Source organism: Gymnogyps californianus, chromosome 19, assembly GCF_018139145.2.
Source record: "Gymnogyps californianus isolate 813 chromosome 19, ASM1813914v2, whole genome shotgun sequence".
NCBI lineage: Eukaryota > Metazoa > Chordata > Aves > Accipitriformes > Cathartidae > Gymnogyps > Gymnogyps californianus.
Window position 1 is genome coordinate 8,857,895 of NC_059489.1, and position 22,307 is coordinate 8,880,201.

Consider the following 22,307-nt stretch of genomic DNA (forward strand, 5'->3'; position numbering starts at 1 on the left):
TTAGCTCAACATTTTGGTTTTCCATGAGGATGTTGTTGTTGCTCTTTGGGTGTGAGTGGGGTTATGAGGGTGAGGATGAGGAATTATTGTCTTTAGGAGGAAAAAAATACAAGAGCATTGAAACTGAGGGGTGGCTCATTCGTATTTCTGAGCAAACTGGCACTCAGAAATCGCAAGTACATGGAACAAGGATTTTTGAGAAACCTGCTGAAGCTGGAAGGTGTCACAGTTTTTTTTTTTTCTGAGAAGGAGGAAATGTGGTCCAGACAAGCAGATGGGCTGTCAGGCTGACACCAGTGGTACACTTAGTGGAACAGCTTTGGAGAGAGAGATTCATCAGTTCACAGAGGTAATTGAAAATGGAAGGAGACATGCCGCAGGTTTACCAGCCTTGTATCATGCCAGATTAATCACATATCATCCTGGCAGTAAGGTAACTGATGATCTTGATAAAGAGATTGCAGTCAATGTAGTTTATCTGGATTTTCATGACGCATTTTATCTGCTGGAGGAGGGAAGAGGGGCTGAGGACGGCTGCTGTAAGGAACTGGCTGAAAACCCACTGAGCAAGACCCAGGGTCCGTCTGCCCCGGCTTTATTGAACTATTTCATAAATGGGACAAAAAGTGAGGAATATTAATGAAATGTGCACAACATCCAAGGACAGGCAGTGCCACCAGAGTCAAGGAGAAGCTGAGGGTGTTCCAGGGTGTGGTGAGTACCTGTAGGGACTGGAGTAAGCGAAACGGTGCATGGTGTGTGCTGGGAGGGATATGGGGCTGGGAACAGGGAGATTTAGGCTAAGCTGGGAGCCTGGCAGGCAGGGAGGAGGGGAAAGATGTGGCTTTACAAGTCTGTCACTGATGTGATTGCAATGAAAGCAAAAGAAATCTGGTGTCTTCGACAAGAGAGGTCCAGGGGAGCGTATGTGTCGAATGAGGTGCTGGTGAGGCCTGGCTGGGAATGCTGTGCCAAAGCCTCATCGTCCGCGTGGGAGGAGCAGGAACTCAGCTGGAGCAGGTGCAAAGATGGGGAGGGACCAGGACTCCCCAAAACCTCAGATTTTTGGCCCAGGAAATAAAGACTGGGGAGAGGAGAACCATCTGCCTCCCCCTCCATCAGCTAGGGAGCTGGTTGATGGCCCCTGTTAAACGCCTGGCAAGGAAATGAGTGTTTGTGTTGCAGGGCTTTCGTGGTGCTGGGGGGCTGATCAGTCCCTCCTGCTTCTCCCCAGTCACTTAGGGGTGCCTCCAGGACGGGGAAACTGCCCCTTGACCAATCCTTTGCCTTTCGACCTGATTTACACCGACTACCACGGTCTCCAACAGATGAAGCAGCACATGGGGCTCTCCTTTAAGAAATACAGGTAAGCAAAGCCACTCCCTCATTAATTAGCAAGCAAAGACTAATGCTAATGACCTTGAAGGATAGCCCCCACGTCCAAGGAGTTGGACCCTTTGATTGCACCTTTGATTTTTTGCCTGGCTCTGCCAGCTGGTGCCTTGCTGTGTCCCCTGCTGCCGCGGCACGAGGCAGTCTGCTTGCTCCAGAGCCTCATGTGTTTAAGATAAAACCTCATTAGAAGAGACTGAATTGGGAAAAAAACCCTGCACGTGCCTGCGGTGTGTGTGTGCTTCCAAGTACTGTGCCTGCAGCCTGCAGACAGGGGTGGCCACACCACAGAGGGAAGCGCGAGCCTTTTCTATTTGCAAGAAGCCCCGTCCCTGGCTCCTTCAGCATCAAGACGAATGTCATCATCCCCTGGTACATCACCAGCCAGGAAAATATGCGATTTAATTTAGTGCTGATAGTCCTGCTATTTATTATGTTTTCTCCCATCTCTTCCACTATCCTACACAATTTTATTAGAGAGAAAAATGACAAGCGGTGTTATTGCTTTTATTATAAATGCATTTGCTCTCGTATTCAGCTTGTTTTGCTCTTCCCTTGCTTGATGCTCCCCTTCTCTCCTCAGTCTTGTGCTGGTAATGCTTCCCTCAGCATTCCTGGGATATTGGGAAAAGCATTAACAGGTCTTCAGGAGATACATCATTCTCACAACTGTCAGGGAGATGAAAGCCCTGCAAGGGGAAATTGTTTGTTACAGGAGGGAGCAGAGGGTTGGGAAGGGCTGCTTGGGATGTTCCTGCACCCTCTGCTCGGGGAGCAGACAAGGGACGAGCTGCCTGGGGACACCAGATGTCCCTGACAGTGGCACTTTCTCAAACTGAGGTCCTTGGGTCCTGTCTCCTCTCCCAGGTGCCGCGTCCGGGTCATCGATACCTTTGGGACGGAGCCAGCGTACAATCACGAGGAGTACGCCACGCTGCGCGGCTACCGCACCAACTGGGGCTACTGGAACCTGCAGCCCACCCAGTTCATGACCATGTTCCGTAAGTGGAGGACAGGGGCACGGCGGGGTGGTTTCGGGGGCTCGCAGGCACCGCAGAAGCAGGTCTGACCTCCTTCAGGAGGTGATGCACGGGCAGTGCCGTCCTACCCGGCTCCGCTCCTGCTTCCCCCTGCCTGCTCGCTGCCTGCAAGGAGCTCCTGAATCTGCTTGGCCACCTCTTGGGCTATAGAAATGCTCTGGGGAGAGAGACCTGGCTCCTTCCTCTGCGATGGGTTGCTGGCTCCAGCACAGTCAGGGCCAAACACAGGGCACAGCCAGGAGCTTCCAGCTCCCGGGAGGGGAAACGCGGGGTGGTTTTTGTTGCAAAGCCTGGTTTTATTTCAGCTGGGGTTCTAAAGGTGAGAGGCAGCTCAGTGATTCGGATTTGCCTGTGGCATAGAAAGGAGATGTGCTTGTCTAAAAGGAGTCTGGTGACCCGTTGGACGCTGGGTGACTCAAATGTTGCTTTTTCCTGGCTGGATAAAGCCCATTTGGCAGCCTTAGAAATGCCTTACTTTTTAAAGAGTCACTTGAGCGAGTTCCAAAGCCTGTATTTTATGAGCTCCTTGGATGGGGATTCATGCCATTTTTCCTCCAAGCTCCAGCAAGACTCTGGAGCTGGGCTCATCTCGGCCCCCGTGCTGCAATGGGGCTGCGTCCTCAATCCTGATGAGGTCCCAGAAAACATTTGTCCAGCCACATGTCTTCTCCCCTTGGTGTCCGCAGCTCACACCCCCGACAACTCCTTCATGGGCTTCGTGTCAGAGGAGCTCAACAAGACAGAGAGGCAATTCATCAAGTCCAACAAAGTGAGCAGCATGGCGGTGGTGTACGGGAAGGAGGCCAGCATCTGGAAGGTGGGTGTCCTCGGCGCTGCGGGGAGCACCCAGGTGGGCAGGGGCAGTCGTAGGCAGAGCTGCGAGGTAGCAGCAGCCTCTGGCTCTTACCCCGAGCTTTTGAGGCCCAGATCTCGGTGTGTTTGTAGAGAAGCATCCTTGTCCCGTTTGTAGAGGGGAAGCTGAGGCTGCTGCAGTGATGTGACACGTCCAGCACCTCCGAGCAAACAGAGCAGAGGCTGGTGAGACCCCGTCCCCTGCTCTTTGCTCTGGGCGATGCTTCCTCCCAACAGGCTGCTTGGACTGAGGATTTTGTATCAATGATTTTATGTAATTAATTACAATGATTGCCATTCAGTGATTTCCTCCGTTATGATGGGGATGGTTTGTCTCTGCTTTCAAGTACCCGGTGAAAGGGAGCTGTGCTGTCCCCCTGCCCGCCCGCCCCTGTAAGGCCTGGGGGAGAGGGGTGGGCAGCTGCATGGGGGTAATACCCCCAGCCCCCCCCAAACATCCCCCCTGCATCTCCTGTAGTGGCCAGGGGACATGTGTACTCCCCCCTGTCTTATCCAGAGCTAGCCAGCTGCTTTTCCTTCCAGGGCTTAAGAAAAGGAGCTAATTCTGATTGTCTCTTGATTTATTTCTTTTTTTTTTTCCCTTTGTGCACCACCTGGGGCTGTTCCAGTTGCAGGTACTGTACTGCACTGCACCAGCTGCTGCTGGGCTTTACCTCTGCGCATCTTCTCACGAGAGAAACGGTTTTGCCGGAGTCGACTTTGCCTCGTCATGGGCTCGGTCCTCCCGCGCTGCCGGGATCGATGCGGGTTGATGCAGCCGGAGTCTGTATCCCCTCCCTGTCCCCACCTTTCCTGATTTAGCGGCTCTGCCCTCGCAGGGATGCCTGCGATGGGCCAGGATCCGGCCATGCCACGCCATCTCCTCCTGTTCATGGGTGTTTGTGGCTTTTCTATCACCCCCCACATCTGAGAGCAACCCCCGCCCCAGCATCCGTGTAGCTCGTGGGCCCACTGAAACCCACTAAATCTCATTTTAGGGGAACTGTAACGTTTTGTCATCTTTTTCTACCATTTCCTCACCCTTTCTTATCCAGAAGTTTCATTTGAGCTTAGTTAGGTTAATTTGGGAAGGCACTAAAGAGAGTTAAAACCTCAGAGCGGACATTTTCCTCCACCCTTAGTGCTATGAACGTTTGCTCCTTTTAGCCAGAATTCACAAACAACATCAGTTTCCCCAAAACTGCGTATTTGGGGTAATTTATTACTGGGTGAAGGGGCTGGGGCTGGTTCTTGCTGGTGGCTGTTCCTCGAGGCCAGGCTGCCTGTGCATTGCTTCGCATCTTGTGCCACCCCATGTAATAAAATAAGAGGGAAGAGGAGGTTTTCCTTATTTTGAGTGATTTTGAGGTCTAGGAAGCAAAAGAGCACCTCCATCCTCTGGAGCTGGGTGCTTATTTACAAGCCTTGGACCAAGCGTCATCTCCAGAGCAGGATCTTTCTGACATTTAGAAACATTTCATTAAACTCACCTTCCCGTTATTTCTCATTTCCTACCCCTCTGAACTTCTCGCCTCCGGCTTGCAACAGGAGACGGAGTTTTAATAAGCTGGGAAAGGCCATTTTCGTCAGGCTGCTGCCCAACTTCCATGGGTCGAAGCAGCTCGCGGTGCTTGGATGCAGCCGTGGAGGGGGTCTCCCATGCCAGCCCCCCCACCGTGCAGGGGGATCAGTCCCCCCGATGATGCTTGGTGATGCCAGGCGCTACCCAGGGACTATAAGCTCTGTTTCACTCCCATCTCCCCAAGCCCTTTGCATTAGGGAATTGATATCAAAACGGTGCTGATTTGGGTGTTAGTGGCACTGTGGCCAGGATTTCACCCTGCAGCCTCATCCCACCAAAAGCACTTGGTTTTAACCTTGGAGAAGTCCAGGGATACCTGGCAGAAATACAGCGTTCAGAGAGGCTTTAAGGCAACGTACAGAGTTTTCTCAAATTCCCCATTTATACCTCCTTATTCCCTCCCGGTCTCTGCTCTCTTGGGGCCCGTTGCAGCACTGGAACAAGCTGAAAATGCAGCATCCAAAGGGTGGTCCCTTTGTGGTTTTTTCCAAGCAAAAAGATTCTGCAGTAGAGCACTTGTTAAAATGGAAGGCTGCTTTGGAGAGCAAAAGGAGGAAAGCCTCCAGAAGAAGAAAACTGATGACCCCCTTGATTTTTCCAGGTAGTAAAACAGGATTAAACCCGAGTGAGAAAATCCTGGGGACTTGTTACTTGGAATAAGAAGCCATTAGCAAGCTCAGATCTTTGCAAACTTCCCTCTGAATCCCCTGAAACCTTTAGTTCAGCAGCTCCAGAGTGGAAGTTGTCCGCAGGGAAGGCAGGGGCTTGAGGTGCTGATGTTCAAGGTGCCAGATCCCACAACCGTCTGGGCTCACTGGGAGCCTGGGATGGTCCAGGACACGTGTCCGAGGGATGCGGAGGGGAGAGGGTGGGTTTTGCACTGCTGCGGGTTTAGCTGAAGCATCGTGGGTGCTCTGGGACAGCAGTTTGAGAGTTAAATCCCCCCCATAACCGTGGGGGGGGGTCAGCCCCATCTTCTGGTGCGGTTCACGCCTCTGCCTTCTTCCCCAGGGCAAGGAGAAGTTCCTGGCCATCCTCAACAAGTACATGGAGATCCATGGCACGGTTTATTACGAGACGCAGCGGCCGCCCGAGGTCCCAGCGTTCGTGAAGAACCACGGGCTGCTGCCGCAGCATGAGTTTCAGCAGCTGCTGAGGAAGGCGAAGGTGGGCGAGAGGCAGGCGGGCATCCGCGGGACCCCGCTCGCCGTCCCCCATTAACCAGCCAGCAGCGAGGACTCAGTTGCCTTGAGAAAGAAAACCTAATTAAAGGAGGAGGCAGGGGGGAGAGGCCGTTATCTGCGCTCCTCCCAGGCTTGCCGGCGCTATCAGCAGGGCTAATTAGCCAGGAGCCGAGCAGAGCACATCATTTCAAATCAAGATGTGTCTGATGAGTTTCTCCTTGCAGACTGTCCACAGACGGAGCACAAAGTTTCCTGATTAATTCATTTATTGCTAAGTGGGGTGGGGTTGTTTTTTTCCCCCTCATGGCCATGATAAAAATAAACGGGATTCTCGAAGCAAGTGTGCAGGATGCGGGAGCATCCCGGTCACCTTCAGCTGGTGCCTGGGGGAAATGTTGATTCACCAGCTTAAATGGCTTTGGCAAACCAGTATTTCTCTGTACAGGGCCAGTATGATGGTCGTAGCTGCCATGGGGGAACTTGCAGCTCCTGAAGACCCCATTGCCTTGCACAAGTGGGCTATGAGCCACGGAGCAGGGGGAGTTGTCAGCACATTGAAGCTATGGGGTGTTGAACCGCATGGAGCTGCCTTAGAGGCTTGGTGTGCAGGACCAGAGCAGCAGAGAGGGATGCTGGCGGGTTATTTGGGAGACTTTCCCGTGGGCTTGGCCGTGTTCGCTCACCAGCACGCGGGTTTCTCCCTTGCAGCTCTTCATCGGCTTTGGGTTTCCCTACGAGGGTCCTGCCCCGCTGGAGGCAATCGCCAACGGCTGCGTTTTCCTGCAGGCGCGTTTCAACCCCCCGCACAGCTCCCTCAACCACGAGTTCTTCCGCGGGAAGCCGACGTCGAGAGAGGCAAGTCTGGCAGGAGGCGAGCGGATGGGCTGGATGGAGCCACCCCCTTTACATCGGGGTTCAGGCCAGCCCGGGGAAGAGCAGTTGCTAAACTGAGATTTTTTTTTTTTTTTTTTTGATGAGATTTCCTCCAAATGCAGAAGTGCAGATACCTGCAGATGGGGTCCCCTCTCCCATCCTCGCATCGTCTCCATCCGGAGCGCTTGGATGCAAGGGGCCCTGCCGTGGGTTTGGGGTTGCAAAGGAGAAGGTGGTGCAGGAGACTTCTGCAGACCACAAACCCCAGCTCCTTCCCCATCAGCCTAGATTCATGCACACCCTGTACCCTGCTCCCAAACCGGGGTGATGCTGCCCTGTTCATCCTTTTATACACCCAGAGGGACACTGAGACCTCCGTCGTGTTGCAGGGGTACGAAATCCCTCCCAGGCTTGCCCGTCACTGGGAATTCAATCTAAGTGAAGCAGGAACTCTTTAAAAGTTAAAGAGTTGAGAAAATTGCCTCTTTAATTATTAATGAAGTGAATAATGCAGTGCAACGCTCGCTTCTGCCGAGAAGGGCTTTGCTGGGGGGCCGTGCGGCTCAGCCCTGCCGCAGCCCGGCTCGGCGGCACCCATCACGGGGTGGGGAGCACTGGGCTGTCCTGGATCCCCGTGTCTGTCCCATGCACCCCCGTTAATTAGCTGCCGGTGTTAGCACCCATCCCGGGCAGGTGCTGTGGTTGTGCTTCAGCCCGGAGCCGGGAGGGCAGCGAGGGGGCGAGGGCTGAGAAATGCCCCAGGGTGTTTATACACCGGAGGGGAAAGAGGTCATCAATCTGTCGGCAAAAAAGTGGGAAAGGACAGCAAGCTGGAGAATAAAATACAGAGCATGCACTGCTCTCTTCCTCCAGCTGGCAGGTTTTCAGGCCCCTATGCAATGTTCCGTGGTGCCCCCGAAACACCTCTTCTGCTCAGCATCCTCTCTCTTCCCTTCCCGAGAGGAGATCTGGGCTCTGGCTGCCTCGCAGCAGCGTGGGGCTGAAAAGGCAGCTCAGAGGCTGAAACAAAAGAGGTAGATCCTCAAAAATTGCCTGGTGAGAGGCAGGTGGCTGTGGGGTACCAGTGTGCGGGGCTGCCTGTGGCATCGGGGCGATGCAGCTTCCAGCACCGCTTTCTCCCAGTGCCAGACTTCCCCAGCCTTCGGTGGTGATGGATTTTCTCTCTGCCTTGTTTCTGGAGCTAGCAAACCTGGGAGACATGGTGCCTTCACAGACTTTTGCTGTTTTTGTCTATTTTTGCCACTCCAGACCCACAAATGGCTCAGGTCAAGGTTAAATTGTACCCATGTTACGGAGATGGAGATACTCAGGGCTGCGGAGGCCATTTCAGTGTTGATGGGAACGGGGCATCCCAACCCAGCGGGAATTTTAGAGCATCAGCCTGATGTCGGGGGCAGCTGGGTTCAGAGGAAACCTTTTTCCAGCACATCTCTATGTGCAATGGGTTAAAACCCAGCGTGTCTGTGCCTGGGCCGGCTGCTCCTCTCTGCCATCGTGGCTGTGAGCGGTAGACAGCAGCCGTTCCGGCAGGGATTGCAAAGACCAGCTCACACCGCTGTGTTTTAGGTGTCCTCCCAACACCCATATGCCGAAGACTTCATCGGGAAGCCTCATGTGTGGACTGTCGACTACAATAACTCCGAAGAGTTTGAAGCTGCTATCAAAACCATCGTGAGGACCCAGGTACGGCTCGGAGGAGGTGGCGGGGCGATCTCCCTACTACTGGGTTTGCAGGGACAGATAGCAGCAGCGGTTGCTGGTGCCTGGCTTTCCCTTTCGAGCGTTAATTGCTTTTCCTTCCTTGCTTCCCCTTTGAAATTATTTGCATATGCAAGGCAGAAATCCTGCTTTCCTGCAGCTTCAGGGGCCTCGTGCGCTCGCCTTGCTTTGGTACCGATCATCGTAGGTGTTTCCCCAGGGCAGCGCCATGCCTTTGAGGGATCCCCTGGGAATCCTCCGGGCAGAGCTGGAGCAAGGGGAAGCTGAGATAAGGGAGATGAGGTTTGGGACCAGGAGGCTGAGGTTGCTGGAGATGCACGGCAGTGCTGGGACCTGGCTTGAAGCAAAGATAAACCCAGAGAGCATCTCCCTGCAAGTACCCAGAGAGCTACCGAGCTCTGCGCCTGCCGTTCCCCCGTTTCACTGTTCATCGTTATTGTTGGGATCGAGCAAATCAATGGGAATAGCTCCCAGCAGTTGCCTCTGTGAAGGATGAAGGGATGTAAGGAAGGGAGGGGATGCAGGGACCCCCCGGGAAGGCAGCGCTCCCACTGCACCTGCCCTGGAAACGCTCCCTTATGAATATTTACCTCCTGCCCTGTGGCAGGAGCCTTTCAAGTTGTCCAAATTATTAAAGTCAATTTTCCTGGAGGGGAGAAAATTGCTGATCTCCGTTTTGCTTGCAATTTGCTTCGCTCGGGATGAGCCGTCCCCTTGTGAGGACAGCGATGTGCTGTGAAACCGGGGCTCTGTGTTGGGCTGCGGGCAGCCAGGGTTCACGGTGCTGGGTGGGATTTTGGGGGGGACGGGTGATGCTGGCCAGAGAGATGTCATCCTTGCTTTTCCCTGCATTAGAGGCTGCAAAGGTGGGTGTCTGTGACAGTCTGGGGACTTTATTCAGCTGATGTGGCCACGCCGTCCGCCTGGGTCTTGCACCTTATCGTGGGTGATTGCCGCAGCTCTTCACCTCACGCTGATTTTCTCTACGAGTTTGCAAAGACCGAACAAACCCAACTTACGAAAACAGTTGTTGTTTTGCACATTCGTTCCCATATCTCAATTTAAATTAAATAAAAAATAATTACATCCCTGCTGCTGTGCTGCCGAGCCAGCTGTCAGCGCTTGACCCTCCACCATCTGGGCTGGAGAGACAGCCCCGAAGCAAAGGCAACGCCGTGGGCAGGCGGCCGGGAGCTGCTGGTCTCTGTTTCTGGAGAGAGAAGGAAATTTTCAGTTTTTCCAAAAAGGAGAAAGAAAATAGTGAAGCCTGGTGCTGCTGTGCTATTAAAATAATTAAAAAATGACTGGAGAATTAAGGGGGGGGAGGAAGGGCTCTGCTGGCTCCTGAGCAGCTGTGTTGCGCTGCAATGGCGACTGGATGGGCACCAGGTCATTTAGATGCTTAATGATAATCTCTGGTTAAAAATCAAAGAAGAAAAAGGGATTTTAGGAAAGGATTTGGTGGTGTGATGGGCACCGGGCAGGAGCAGCCGGTGTGGAGAGCCACTGTCTCCAGCACCGGGCGCTCACCCGGAGCGTGCCGCTGCCGTGCCGATCCCTGTTTTGCCCAAAGACGAGCTCCCGTCTCAGCTTTTCTCCCCGTTCCCCCTCTTCATATAAATGCAGTTGCGGTGCAGTCACAACACGCCCTGCCTCCCTCCCTTAATTAACATTTCTTCAGTTGCTAAACAGCTGACGGAGGGCAGGGGAAGCAGAGCTGGAACAAGGGTGTCTGTAACGCCGGCACGGCGTGCGGGCAGTGTCGGCAGCTGCCTGGGCGGGCAGGCAGCCGCAGCCAGGCATCCCGGGGCGGCTGCTCTCTGTTTTCCATCCCAGCGTGACACCACGTCTAGTCGGATAAACTCTGTCTCCTGTGGGACCACGGGGCAGCTAAAGCTGCCACCCATCTCTGCGGGACCGGGGACCCGCACCCCGAGGTCCCCTCCCGTGAAGCACCCCAACCGCTGTAATTACCCTCGACTGCCAGGAGGCTGAAGTCCTAGATTTGCCTCAAATGAATAAAACCAGGCGCTGACGTCCCGCTTGCATTGAAAATGTGCAGTCGCTCTGGAGAGAAGTTATTCCTTCCCACCGAGAAGCGTGCTGGGTTAATCCCACAACTCGCCTCTCTGGGTTTTTTTAAAGATATTGTATAAATCCTCCCAAAGCAGAGCAGGGAGCGAGTGTGAATAACTTACAGCAACTTCTTTTTTTTTTCCCCTTTTTTTCCCTTTGTATCTTTTAAATAGAAAGGTCTGCTTTATTAGAGATGCTGCCAAGGCAATTAAGCCTAAAAATTGACCTACCTTACAGGTTTAAAAGCTTTATTATGGGCTTTGGCTTCAGGAATCCCTTGGTATCTTGTCTTTAAAATATTGTTTGTCACAGCAGGAGTTGAAAACAAGGGCATTAGCAGGAGGAGCGGCAGAAAGCCGGTGGCCAGGCAGTTTAGTGTTGCTGTTCCCAGCCAGGTACTGGAGCTCGGAGAAACTATTTTACTGACTCTTTTTTTTTCTCCAAAGGCAAAATGGAGTGTTTTGTTATCAGAATATCTAACAAATTTGTCTGTGTTTCAGAATAACCACCATTGATTTATTTTTTCAGTTAAAACATTTCATTTCAACATTACTGGAATGAAATAATACATTTTTGTTTACCATCTGCCTGCCTTTGTTTGGAAATACCCTGCCAGTTTGCTGAAAGGAAGGCTTGTATCTGAAATGATGCATTTCCCTTTGCTTCACCAACACAAGCAGATTGCCGAACCTGAAACACAGCATTTTTCCCCTCCTTGATGGGTGGAAGCATTGGAAATTGAAAACTGACCTGAAACAGATTTTCTTGTTCTTTTTTTTTTTTTTTTTTTTTGTTGTATGACTGAAAAATCATTTATCCCACAGCTTTAGTTTTGCATCTTCCAGGCAAAACTCAGTAAAACATTTTTGGGGATATGGGATGTTGTGGGAAGCTGTGAGATTGTCTCCTTTGCTCTGCCTCTGCCATCAGCTTTTCCCAGCGGCAGCCGTGCCATGCCAGGTGCTGGGAACCGGGGTGCCGGGGACCGGGAACCGGGGTGCTGGGTGCTGGGACCCCTCAAGGGCTTTGGGAGCTGTTTTTATGAACCTGGTAGTAATTCTGATACGGTCAAGCTGACAAACAAGCTCGCCCTGGTTAAGAGCGTCGTGGCTCCAGGGGATTTGCTGATGCTTCAGCAATATTTTAGCGTTCCTTTGCGGCTGCCTCAGCCTGCCCATGGCTCTCCGGCCAGGTCGCTGCCGGCGTGGCTGTACAGCCGTCCCGATTGATATTGCAGACACCCAGAGCTGCAGCTCGGGATGGGATGTGCCGTCCTTGCAGCTACAGCCCTGCCCCAGCTCTGGCCGGGCTGGCAGAGCTTCCTTTGGTGTGTTTGGAGCCGGCCGGGTCTGCTGGCAGGGCTGGCTGCCGTATTTGTGCAAATAAAGCAGTTGAGATGCAGCCGGTGTCCTTCGCCAACCTAGATTTCCTTGAAAGAAACAACTTCTGGAGAGGGATCTGAATCATGGCTTGGATGTGGCTTGGGTTTGCAATATGGTTTTTTTTCCCCCAGGAAAAGCCCTTGTGCTCCCCTCCCTCATCCTTTCGGAGGTGGCACCCGCTCCAGGTCCCCCTGCAACTGCTGGGGAAGGTTTTTGGCAAGCCGCGCCTCTGCCCCTCATCCCATCTTGGAGCAGTTTTGGGTTTCCCTGATGGCTCGCATCCCTGACCTATTTATAAGGAAAATTGAAATCACAGAAGCACCAAACCCCTCTACCCCAGAGATCAAATGCTGGCACAGTCACACAGGGCCAAGAGACAGATTGCATCCCCCTGGGAAAGGTGATGCCGGGAGGCTTCTCCCAGTGATGGATTACGGCCGTTAGCCAGGGGTTAGAGGCTGGAGAAGGAGAGAGGTTTGCAGGCACCACCATTTTCTTGGCCTTCAGCTTTTTCCATTGTCAAAAATAGTCCTCGCACAAGCAATTTAATAGACCCAATATTCTGGTGTAGCGAAGGGAGAAGGCTTCATTATATTAAAGTCAAACATACAGGAATATAATGGAAAATTATACATTTCAGTCTATGCTTGAAAGAGTGGCGTATTAAACATCACAGCGAAAATAGCTGGTTAAAGTGTTCCCAGCCTGCTGTTACGTGCCGGCAGAGAATTGCATTATTTTTCTACTTATTTGTCTGATGACGTTTAGATTTTTTTTTTTTTCCCTTTCTTTTCCTTTTGAGCGAGGGAGACTTATTGCTTTCTTCAGCTCTGGGATTCCTGCTGGAGACTATAAAACCAGGGCTCTCATGGCGGTATCCCCATGGGACACCAGTAACTCCCTATTTGGCTGATGGAGAGCACTGGGGCTGGAGAGCTCTGGCCCTGTGTTCCCCACTGATGCCTGGGGGAAAGGACGGCAAAGTCCATCTTCACCGACCCCTCCACTCCCTCCCGTGGCATCCCGTGCATTGTTCCACCGAGCAGCGGGATGCAGTGGTCCCCACCTCGGAGCCCCCCTCCTCCTCCCTCCCAGGGCTCTGGGGAGATCCTGAGCTCCCGGCGCGGGGAGTGGCATTAACGATGTGGCTGTCAAGAGGAGGCCAAGCCTGTCAGATTTTAATTAAACAATTATCTTCTCAAAATTGGCATTTTCTATCAGTCCTGGGCGCACGAGCTGAATCCTAACGAGACTGGGAGAGGGGAGCAGGGGGGGAGCGAGAGCCTTTGGGGAAGCTCCCGGGGGGAGAGGAGCACATGGGGGTGTCAGGGCTGGAGGAGTGGGGGCTGCAGCGGGCTCTGGCCGCAGCCTCCCGATGCCCTTGGACCCGACAGGGCTCCCGGGAACCTGCAGGCAGGTGGGATTGCGCCCGGAGCATCACCTCCGGGTACACGTGCAGGTGCAAGGAGGTTTTCTGCCTCCACGCCATTGCGGATGTGCTGCATCCCGCCGGGTACGACGGTGGTGTTTTGGGGTAAAGAGGCTGTTTTACAGAATTATGTCTGCACCGTGCCTGGCGTAACGGGGTCCTGCGAAAAGCCCCCCAGCATTGCAGCCGTGAAAGCAGTGGGAAAATGAGACCAAGCATTGGTGATGCTGAGCAAGGGGTGGTTTGTCTCCCCCGAATCGGTGCCAGGCAGCACCCAGTCCCGCTCAGGCTTTGTGCGACTGAGATGGGCAGTTTTGCTTTGTGGAGGACTCTGCCCCAGTTAACTGAGCGCCCATCAGCAATTCAGAGGCAAGAGCGGTGCCTGTCGTCGTGTCAGCCCTGATTAGCGTGCACATCTGTAATTAGACGGAGCAGCTGTGATTTCCAGCCTGGCTGAGATCTCAGGTGGGATATTTATGGCAGGGAGATGCTTAGAGGGATCTTCTCGGCAGACTGAGCCTTTGAGCTTGGGTTTGACGGGTACTTCAAAAGGAGACAGCTATTTTGGAGGTGCAGAGCTCAGAAAATAGAAGAAAGAGTGTTTTCCAGATAAATTATCTTTGGGGTGTTTTTGCTTATAATCCTTCTTTTGCATAAAGCTCTGCAGAGATGCACGGGGGAAAGGGAGGTTCCAGGACCAGCCCCTTCCATGCACCAACGTCCTGTGGCTCACGTAACATCTCTCTGGAAAAATAAGGGAGTGTGGAAAAATCCATCTTCCCAGGGTAGAAAGTTCCTTAAAAAATAATTTGTTCCAGAGGGAAGGGGTGCATCAGTGACACAGCCCTCATGGCAGTGCTCTTCCCACGGGGAAAATCACCGCTGACCCCGGGGCAATGGCCACGCACTGGCCCCGCCGAAGGGCAGCGAGCCCGGCTGCCTGCTCCTGCCTGCTTCTGCCTGCTCGCCCTGGAACCTGTGCTGCCGCTGTGCCAGGGAGGTTTGGGGGATGCTGCTGAGCCGCTGTGCAGAGGAGGGGGTTTCCCATGCCAGGACCTGAGGGCGACTCTCAGGACAGGGAGATGTGATGTCGGGAAGTGAGCTCAGGCAGAAGTCTCCTGAAGACCGGCAGTGTTTCATAACCCACGCTAAAAATACACGGTGGTTTAAGCGCTGCTGGCTCTGTATAAATAGCAGTTATCAACGTGGGGGTGCAGCGACAGCGCCGGCATCGATGTGGGCATCAATGTTTGCTCCATCACAGCGTGCAGCCGAGTGCTGCCTCCCTGCCCCAGCCCAGCCCGTGCCGGCGGCAGTGGGGAGCAGTGAGCCTCTGGGGCTGGGAGAGACGCCGGCTTCCAACCCATCACAGCCATCTGTGCTGGGCAGCAAACCCTCGGTGAAGTGGCAGTGGGAAAAGAGATTTTTTTTTCCTGTATTGTGCACAGCCAGTCCCAGCCCTGGGCTCTTCAGTGGCTGGTTTGGTGGGTCATAGCGCTGGGGCAGCAAAGCCTGGATCTTCCTCTCTGAGCAGGCAGAGCCGTGCCGAGGTCGGAGCACACAGGAGCAGAGGAACAGAGGATGCTAGACCAGACCCAGGGCACCACTGGGATGCTCTTGCTCTGGATTAGCTTGGCATCTTTACCGGTCCTAACTCCTCCCCTGTATTTTAAAATTGCTCCCCACACCTTGCCCACAGCTGCGGAGTGTTTCTTGGGCTGAAACAGTTCATACTTTAATTGGAAGTGACCTATTGCATGACAACTGATTTTATTTTATAACTTAACAAAATGAAGAAAAGTGAGACTAAAATGGAACAGGGTGACTTCATTTTCACCCATACGTGGGTTGAACCCAAATTAATCCTTCACCCTCTTTCTCTAGCACTTTATGGCTTGTGAAGTTTTTCCAGTCCTAGTTTTCTGCCCTGCTTGCTTTGGTGAACGGACACGAGCCGTGGGCTTCAGCGGGTGGGAGAGCCATTGCCCAGGGCACTGCTGTCCCAGGCCACCGCTGTCCCAGGCCACCGGGCCTAGGGGGAGGGCAAGGCTGTCCCTGCTTGCTGCCTGCGCTCTGCTCTTGCCCCTTCACAGGTGGACCCTTACCTGCCTTACGAGTACACCTGCGAGGGGATGCTGGAGCGGATCCACGCCTACATTCAGCACCAGGTTGGGGACCATCCCTGTCCTCCCTGGGGAACCATCCCTCTTCTCCCTGGGGGAGCATCCCTGTTCTCCTGGCCAGCCATCCCTGCCCTCCCTGGGGAACCATCCCTGTTCTCCCATGGGTCCGTTCCTGTTCCTCTGGGCAAGCATCCCTGTTCTCCTGGCCAGCCACCCCTGTTCTCCCTGGGGAACCATCCCTGTTCTCCCATGGGTCCGTTCCTGTTCCTCTGGGCAAGCAACCGCTGACCCAATGCAGCTCCCCAGCGAGGGACCCCAGGTCCCAGCCCAGTGCAGCCAGTGGCCTAATTGCAGAGAGCGCCAGGAGATGGAGGCTGGGGGAGATTTGTCATGAACCAAAGATGCTGGGGAGGTGGTGGAGGGTGGCTGGGGGTGCTGGGGGTGCTGGGGCTGGGTCGAGGCCTTTCTGCTGCAGAGAATAAGGCAGCTCTAGGAGAAGAAGAGGTGGCTGGTGCCTTCATCTCCCACAGCAGGAGATGCCATCTATGCATGCAGGTGACCTCAACCTGAGGAGCAAACTCAGCAGCTCAAGTGTCCTCCTGTCCCACCAGCAGCCTCCCTTCCCATCCCCAGCGTCTCGCCCTGTCCCTCCGGGCACTGACCCGTTGTCTTCTCTCCCACTAGGATTTCTGCACCACGTCGTCTCCTCCTCTGCCTCCCAAGGCCAAGAGTCCTGCTATGCAAAGCCCTCCGAGCCCGCTGGCCCTGTCCCCCAACGCCACTCACCTAGTGTGGTCCCCCAGTGCCAGCCGGGACCCCCGCGCCTGGCCCCCGGTGGACTCGCTGCAGGTGTGGGTGTCGGAGGCCCGGCATGCCTGCACCGAGACGTGCCGGCGGCGCGGGCTGGTCTGTGAGCCCACCTTCTTCAGGTTCCTCAACAAGAAGGAGGTGTTTCTCCAGTAAGTTATGACCTTCTCGGCGAGGTGGTGGTGGGGGCCATCAGCCAGACGATGTTCCCTTTGCTCTCCCCATACCCAGCACCCATTTTCCTCATGTGCTCTCTCCCAAAATCCCACTGAGGTGCCTTTGTCCCCAAGGCGATGTAGGCAGGGTGCTGCCTGCCAAGCAGCCCATTGCTTGTGCGTGTTGGCCTTGACCAGCTTCACACTTCAGAAGGCAACGATAGCCTTTCCAGGCACGTTTCTGCCTCTCTCCCACCCCGTTCCTCTCCACCTCCTCCATGATCTCTCCCTTTCTCTCTTTTTTTATGTCTTTCTCTATAAAACTGCATTTTGAACACACAGCGGTGAAATTTTAATAGAGTATAAATCTGCCACCGGGCTCCGTGCTGCTCTGTGGGCAATTAAAATGCGAGCATTACCATTGCTGTCATGCTGGTCAGGCAGGCGCTGTGAGTCCCACTGACATTTTTATATGATAAATTAGAGCCGGGGCTTGGATTTCACTCTCTCCCCTCCATGCCCCCCTCCAGACCTTAAAACAAGCTGGCTCAGGGACTCAGCGGTTGAGAAGGGTTGGTGGGAGGGTGATGCCAGCGCTGCCGCCCCGTCTGCAGACGTGGGCACGGGTGGGAGGAGGGGGATGCTGAGATCCGCACTGGGCATTTCTGCTGCTCCTTGGAGCGTTTGCTGATGCCCACCCCAGTTTTGCTGGCTAATCCTGGCTAGCAGGGGACATGTGGGCATCCATTGAACTCATGTGCCCTTCCAGGGGACATTAGTTGCTGTGGGAGGTGTCCACGGAGAGTGGACAGACCTGTTGGTCAGTGGGGGAATATAAAAGATTTGGGTGGATTTTTGTGCGTGATTTCCTGAGCCATCCATGGCCCACGCAAGGGTTGGGGTGGTCTCTGGGCTGCAGGGTTGAGTTGCAAGGGTCACCCCTTCCTGCATGGTGTGTTGGGCTGGTGACGAGCATTCACATCTAGCCAAGGGGTGCCGAACACAGCGCTTATGGTTCCTGGTGCAACCAGCAAAGATCTGGCCCAACGCTTAGCGAAGGAACCTTCCTGGGAAGAACAGAACAGCTCTAAAAATCCTTCAGTGAAACCCTGAACCGACCCACCTTTGTCTTTGTTCCCAGGCTCAGCATCACCTGCGACAGCACCGAGTACGAGATGAACCATCTTTACCCAGCAGTGGCTGAGAACGTCCACGAGTGCTACCTCCAGAAGGAGCCGCTGCTCTTCAGCTGCGCGGGCTACAACACCAAGTACCGGCGCCTCTGCCCCTGCCGCGACTACCGCAAAGGACAAGTAGCTCTGTGCAGGGACTGCTTGTGACTCGGTGTGTCCCCCCGCCGGGTTTGTGACATGCAACGTGCAACGAGTGGCTTTTTCTCAAAGCTTCTGCAATAGCCGAGGGAGGTGGGACAGGTCCCTCCCGGCGGGTGAGCCGGGGGGCGTCAGACTCTGGGGGTTGTTTCGTCCACCAGTCAACTGTGAATGGCCGTGTCCTGACCTTTGGTTTCATTTTCTTCTCGAGGAGCATCGTCCGACCGCATCCGAACCCACCTGGACCTGGTGGCGCTGGGACAGGGTGGTGGGGAGAGGAGGGCCGGGGACACCCTTCCCCTCCTCTGGCAATGGGACAAGCCACCAGCAGACTGCAGTTTCAGGGTTTTCATCCTCTTCAAGCATCCTAGGTTGTTTTATTTATTGATTTTTTTTTTTTTAACCCTCCCCTCTGACAAGTGGTAAATTAAAGGGGAAGCAACACCCAGCTCTTCTGTGGGAGTTATTGGGCAGAGCTGTGTTGGGGGGCACAGGGGGGCTGCTGGTGCCTGCCTTGGCTGCAGAGCTGGGGGAGGACAAAGCCCAAGGAGAGGGGCTGGGATGGATGGACACAGCGGGATCTGCACCCATGGTGCACCCAGGAAGAGCCGGCGGGGGCTGGACAGCCCCCAGGCTGTCCCTGGGAAGCAAGGGGCAGGATGGGGCTGGGGAGGGCTCCCAGGAAGGATGCTGGTCCCCGGGGCAATGCTGCCGGCAGGGCAGAGGTGCCCAAAGCAAGTCCCCCCCCCAGCCCCCTGGGCTGCTCTCTGCCCCGCTGGGCCGTGCACGGAGCTGTACGTCCCTCCAGGGACCGAGGCATCGGAGGTGGCGGCGAGGGCACGGGGGCTGCTCGGGGTTTGGATGAGCAGGCAGGAAGGAGGACATGCTGCAGCAGCCGAAAGGAATTGCCGGCGGGCACAGAGCGAGGCCGGGGGAGAGGTCACCGACTGAGCCAGGGGAGCTCAGCAGCTGCGAAAGCAACATCGTGTCTCTGCGTGCCCCAGATGTTGCAGCCATGGGAAGAGGTGAGCTCCAAGCAACCACCTTCCATGCGTGGTCTTCGCTTCTTTAACTTCTGTTCATGCCATTCATCTCACTTTAGGGGAGTTTTCACTGCTGCTGGTATTTCCCCTCCTGGCATGTCCTGGGTTAGTGCTGGCTGGGGTGACCTGGTTTGTTTTTGTAGGGTTGCTCACCGGAGCTAGGCTGTGAGTGTGTTGCTGCAAGTTTGGTGCTCAGCCCTCCTGTTGCTTGGAAGCGTTCGATGGTGAGACTCCTGCATCCCATAAAACACGTGACTGGAAAGTTATGGGCTGGAAACTCCCTCCCAGCCCTTCCCTGCATGAAAGAGCTCCTGGCCCGGCCGGTGAGGGAGGCTGGTGGGGTGGCAGCCTGTCCTGGCGGTGTCACCACAGGGTCCCAGGCCCTGGCAGGCTTGTCCCCCCCGGCTCGAGGTGACTGATGGAGAGCAGTGGCATGGCAGGATGAGTGCATGAGGTCTTCCCTGCGACCCAGCCACTCACTGGAGCTGTGCCACGTGGCCCCGGCACCTCTAACCCATCCTCCCTGCGGCTTGGTGGCTTGCAGCCAGGTTTTGGGAGAAAATCCCATTCCTTCAACTGTGCAACAGCATCGGGCAGACCCCAGCTTCCCCCCCCGGCTCCTCTCGCTGTCTCCCTGCTCTGGCCCTGGGAAGGGGGACGCTGCATGGTGCTTGTGTCCTCCGGGCATCCCTTTGGCCGAGCCCGCGAGCCCACCATGGCGAGATCGGCTGCATCCTGCGCTGGTTGAGGCAGGAGCTGGAGACGCTGCTGTTATCCCGGAGCAATTTGTCATCTTCAGTGCAAAATTGTGCAGGCAGCCTCCATCCCACCTGCGACGCCAGACAAGGGGAGGGATTGATTAAGTAATTTTTGTGTCTTGCAGCCAGCATATGTATAAATAAAAGCAGCACAAACCTCTCTTTGCAGAGCTGAACAACAATACCTTGTGCCTTTGTATGGCACCTTTAATCTCGGTCTCAAAGCATCGCCTGGCAAAGGCTCCCGCGCCGCTTACCCCGGCTGCTGCGAGCACTGGGTGGGCAGGAGCCAGCCCAGGAGAGGCACGGGGGATTTGCAAGCAGGAACCACCAGCAATTCACTTCCCAGGGTTGTAAGGACCAAATCCTGATTTTATAGGGGATCTAAGCGAACTTTAAAGACCAAGAGGCTTGGGATGCTTCTCGAGGCAGCACTTGTTGCATATCAGCTCCCCAGGCAGCTTTCTCTACCAGTTCTGCTCAGCTGCTTCTAAAAGAGCCTTCACCTCTCGGCAGCCCAGCGCCTGCCTCCTGCTGCAGAGAGTCCCAATTATCCCCTGGCAGGAGCATTTTTCTCCAAGCTGAAATAAAAGGTGGCTGGCTCACCTTTGCTGCTGTCATGGGAAATAATGATCTGTCTGGAACCTTGTTGGATCTCAAGTCAGCCTGTAAATTTGGGTGATGGGGCTGAGTAATGCTCTGGTATTACCTGTCATGTCTCTGCCCCATCAGCTGGCACCGAGTCCTGCTCTCGCTGCTGCCCTGAGGGTGGATGCTGCCTGGGGAAAAGCCTCTCCTGTTGGCCCGTCGGTGATGGCACATCGCTCGCGGATGCTGGATGTAACGGGGACCGGAGTGCAAGTGCTCGGGGCAGCCCCTCCTGCCTCGTCCTGCGTGGAGCCCCAGCTACTGGGAGCAGGCGGATGCCTTGGTCTGTAAAATCCCACGTAGGAGCAAGCTGGGGTCTTGGCTGGTTTGGTAACGCCAATGCTGGGTATTAACGGCGGCTTTGGGTGCAGAATTGGCACTGAATTTTTTGTTATGTGGTGGGGTATGCCGGGGCTGTGGGGCATATTGACTCCTGCAGCGCTGCTGGTCCCGGGCACCCTGACACGGAGGTGGCAGCAAGGGATGGAGCTGCTGGGTCAGCAGCAGCTCCCGGAGGAGCTGGCATAAAAGAGAAGGGATTTTGTCACCTGGAAATGCTTTTTCTCTGCCTGTTTCTGGCCCCAGCTGTGCCCGAGCGATCGCTGGAGCATCCCGCTGCCTTCCCAAGCTCTTCTTGTCTGAGCAGGTCTCCAGTGCTTGCCCCGGTCTCCCCGGCCAGGACACGTTTCCATCTGGAAGGGAGATCTGAGGATGATACAGACATTAAATTCACTTTTTATTAAGTAGGAACATGGAAGAGATTTAAAGGGAAGCCGAGGCACTACCATATGAAAGAGATTCTAATTACCACAGCTAATTAGAAAGAGTAAATCCCCAGTTGGGAGGGGGAAAAGAGGGGGAAACTGTCAAAACTATGAATAAAATCAAACAGTTAAAAATCAAATGAGGAGCTGTCAGCTACACCCTCCGATGCTGGTGGATGGGACAGTTTATTTCACAACCAGAGCACGTGTGTGGGGAGCCCCTGGGGTCTCCTCAGGGCACAGGAGTGTGGACCTTTTGATGGCATCGCTGGTGGTATCGCAGCGGGCAGAGCCTCCTGGAAGGTTGTTTTTTTAACCTGTTTTCCTCTTCTGGCAGCTGTGAAACCAGGACAGGCGTGTCGAAAGAATGATACTGTTCTGGAAATCCATTTTCCGTACCTAGAAATGGAGCCAGGGGCAATTTTTGTTCCTGAGCCTTGCTCTTCTTAGGAATTCCACTCAGAACTTTCTTTCTGGAGTTTTTTTTCCTCTGGTTTTAATGTTGATGGCATCAAAACTTTCCCTTGCCAGTGCAACTGGGGCAGAGGGGGGGTCTGGCGAGAGGGTGGGTGGTCCCTGCCCCAGCGTCCCCTCGCAGCATCCCGCTGCCAGCTGGGCACCTCTCCCCGCACCAGCATCCTCCCCTGCAGAGGCTCAGCCGCCGTTGGCTCCCGGAGTAGCAATCTGGGCTGTAAATCACGGCCGGAGGGAGGTAATAGCGCTGCTCCGCTCTTATCTGGGGCTTTATTAGGAAATCGTTAAGCGGCTTCTCCCTCCTGATCCCCTGCTTATCAGCAGCCAGGTAAAATGGCAAATTGCATCCATGGTGTGGACAGTCCAGGGAAGAGAAAACCATTTATTTCCCCTAACGGGTTTATCGCTAGATCAAGGAGCTGCTGAAGATGTAAGCACCGGTGGTTATTTCCCCGGGTGATGGATCTAGCTGCCACACAGCCTCCGGTAACCAAAGCACGCCGCCTGACAGGGATGTCTAATGGACCCCTGGTCGGGACTACTGGCTCATGTTTCAAGGTCTTGCTTTAATTGAGTCCTGTCTCCCTGGTGTCACGCTTTTTTTCTTTTTTTTTAATTATATTTTTCCCCCCTTTAGAAAGACTTCCCAAAATA

The 22,307-nt window shown here is 54.5% G+C and overlaps 1 protein-coding gene across 2 annotated transcripts in view; it reads left to right on the top strand.

Moving 5' to 3' along the window:
- The window catches only part of MGAT5B (alpha-1,6-mannosylglycoprotein 6-beta-N-acetylglucosaminyltransferase B), a 71,586-nt gene extending 53,172 nt beyond the window's left edge, over nt 1-18,414 (top strand). Inside the window, exons 9-17 of one of the 2 annotated variants that reach the window (XM_050908391.1) lie at nt 1,235-1,366; nt 2,260-2,393; nt 3,119-3,255; nt 5,878-6,033; nt 6,759-6,905; nt 8,511-8,627; nt 15,644-15,718; nt 16,358-16,632; nt 17,777-18,414. In XM_050908391.1, coding sequence (XP_050764348.1) covers nt 1,235-1,366; nt 2,260-2,393; nt 3,119-3,255; nt 5,878-6,033; nt 6,759-6,905; nt 8,511-8,627; nt 15,644-15,718; nt 16,358-16,632; nt 17,777-17,975 — 1,372 coding nt within the window. In that variant the 3' untranslated portion in view covers nt 17,976-18,414. The remainder of the gene's footprint in view (nt 1-1,234; nt 1,367-2,259; nt 2,394-3,118; nt 3,256-5,877; nt 6,034-6,758; nt 6,906-8,510; nt 8,628-15,643; nt 15,719-16,357; nt 16,633-17,776) is intronic. The other variant, XM_050908390.1, reaches the window with a different exon arrangement.
- The last annotated feature ends 3,893 nt before the right edge of the window (nt 18,415-22,307 follow it).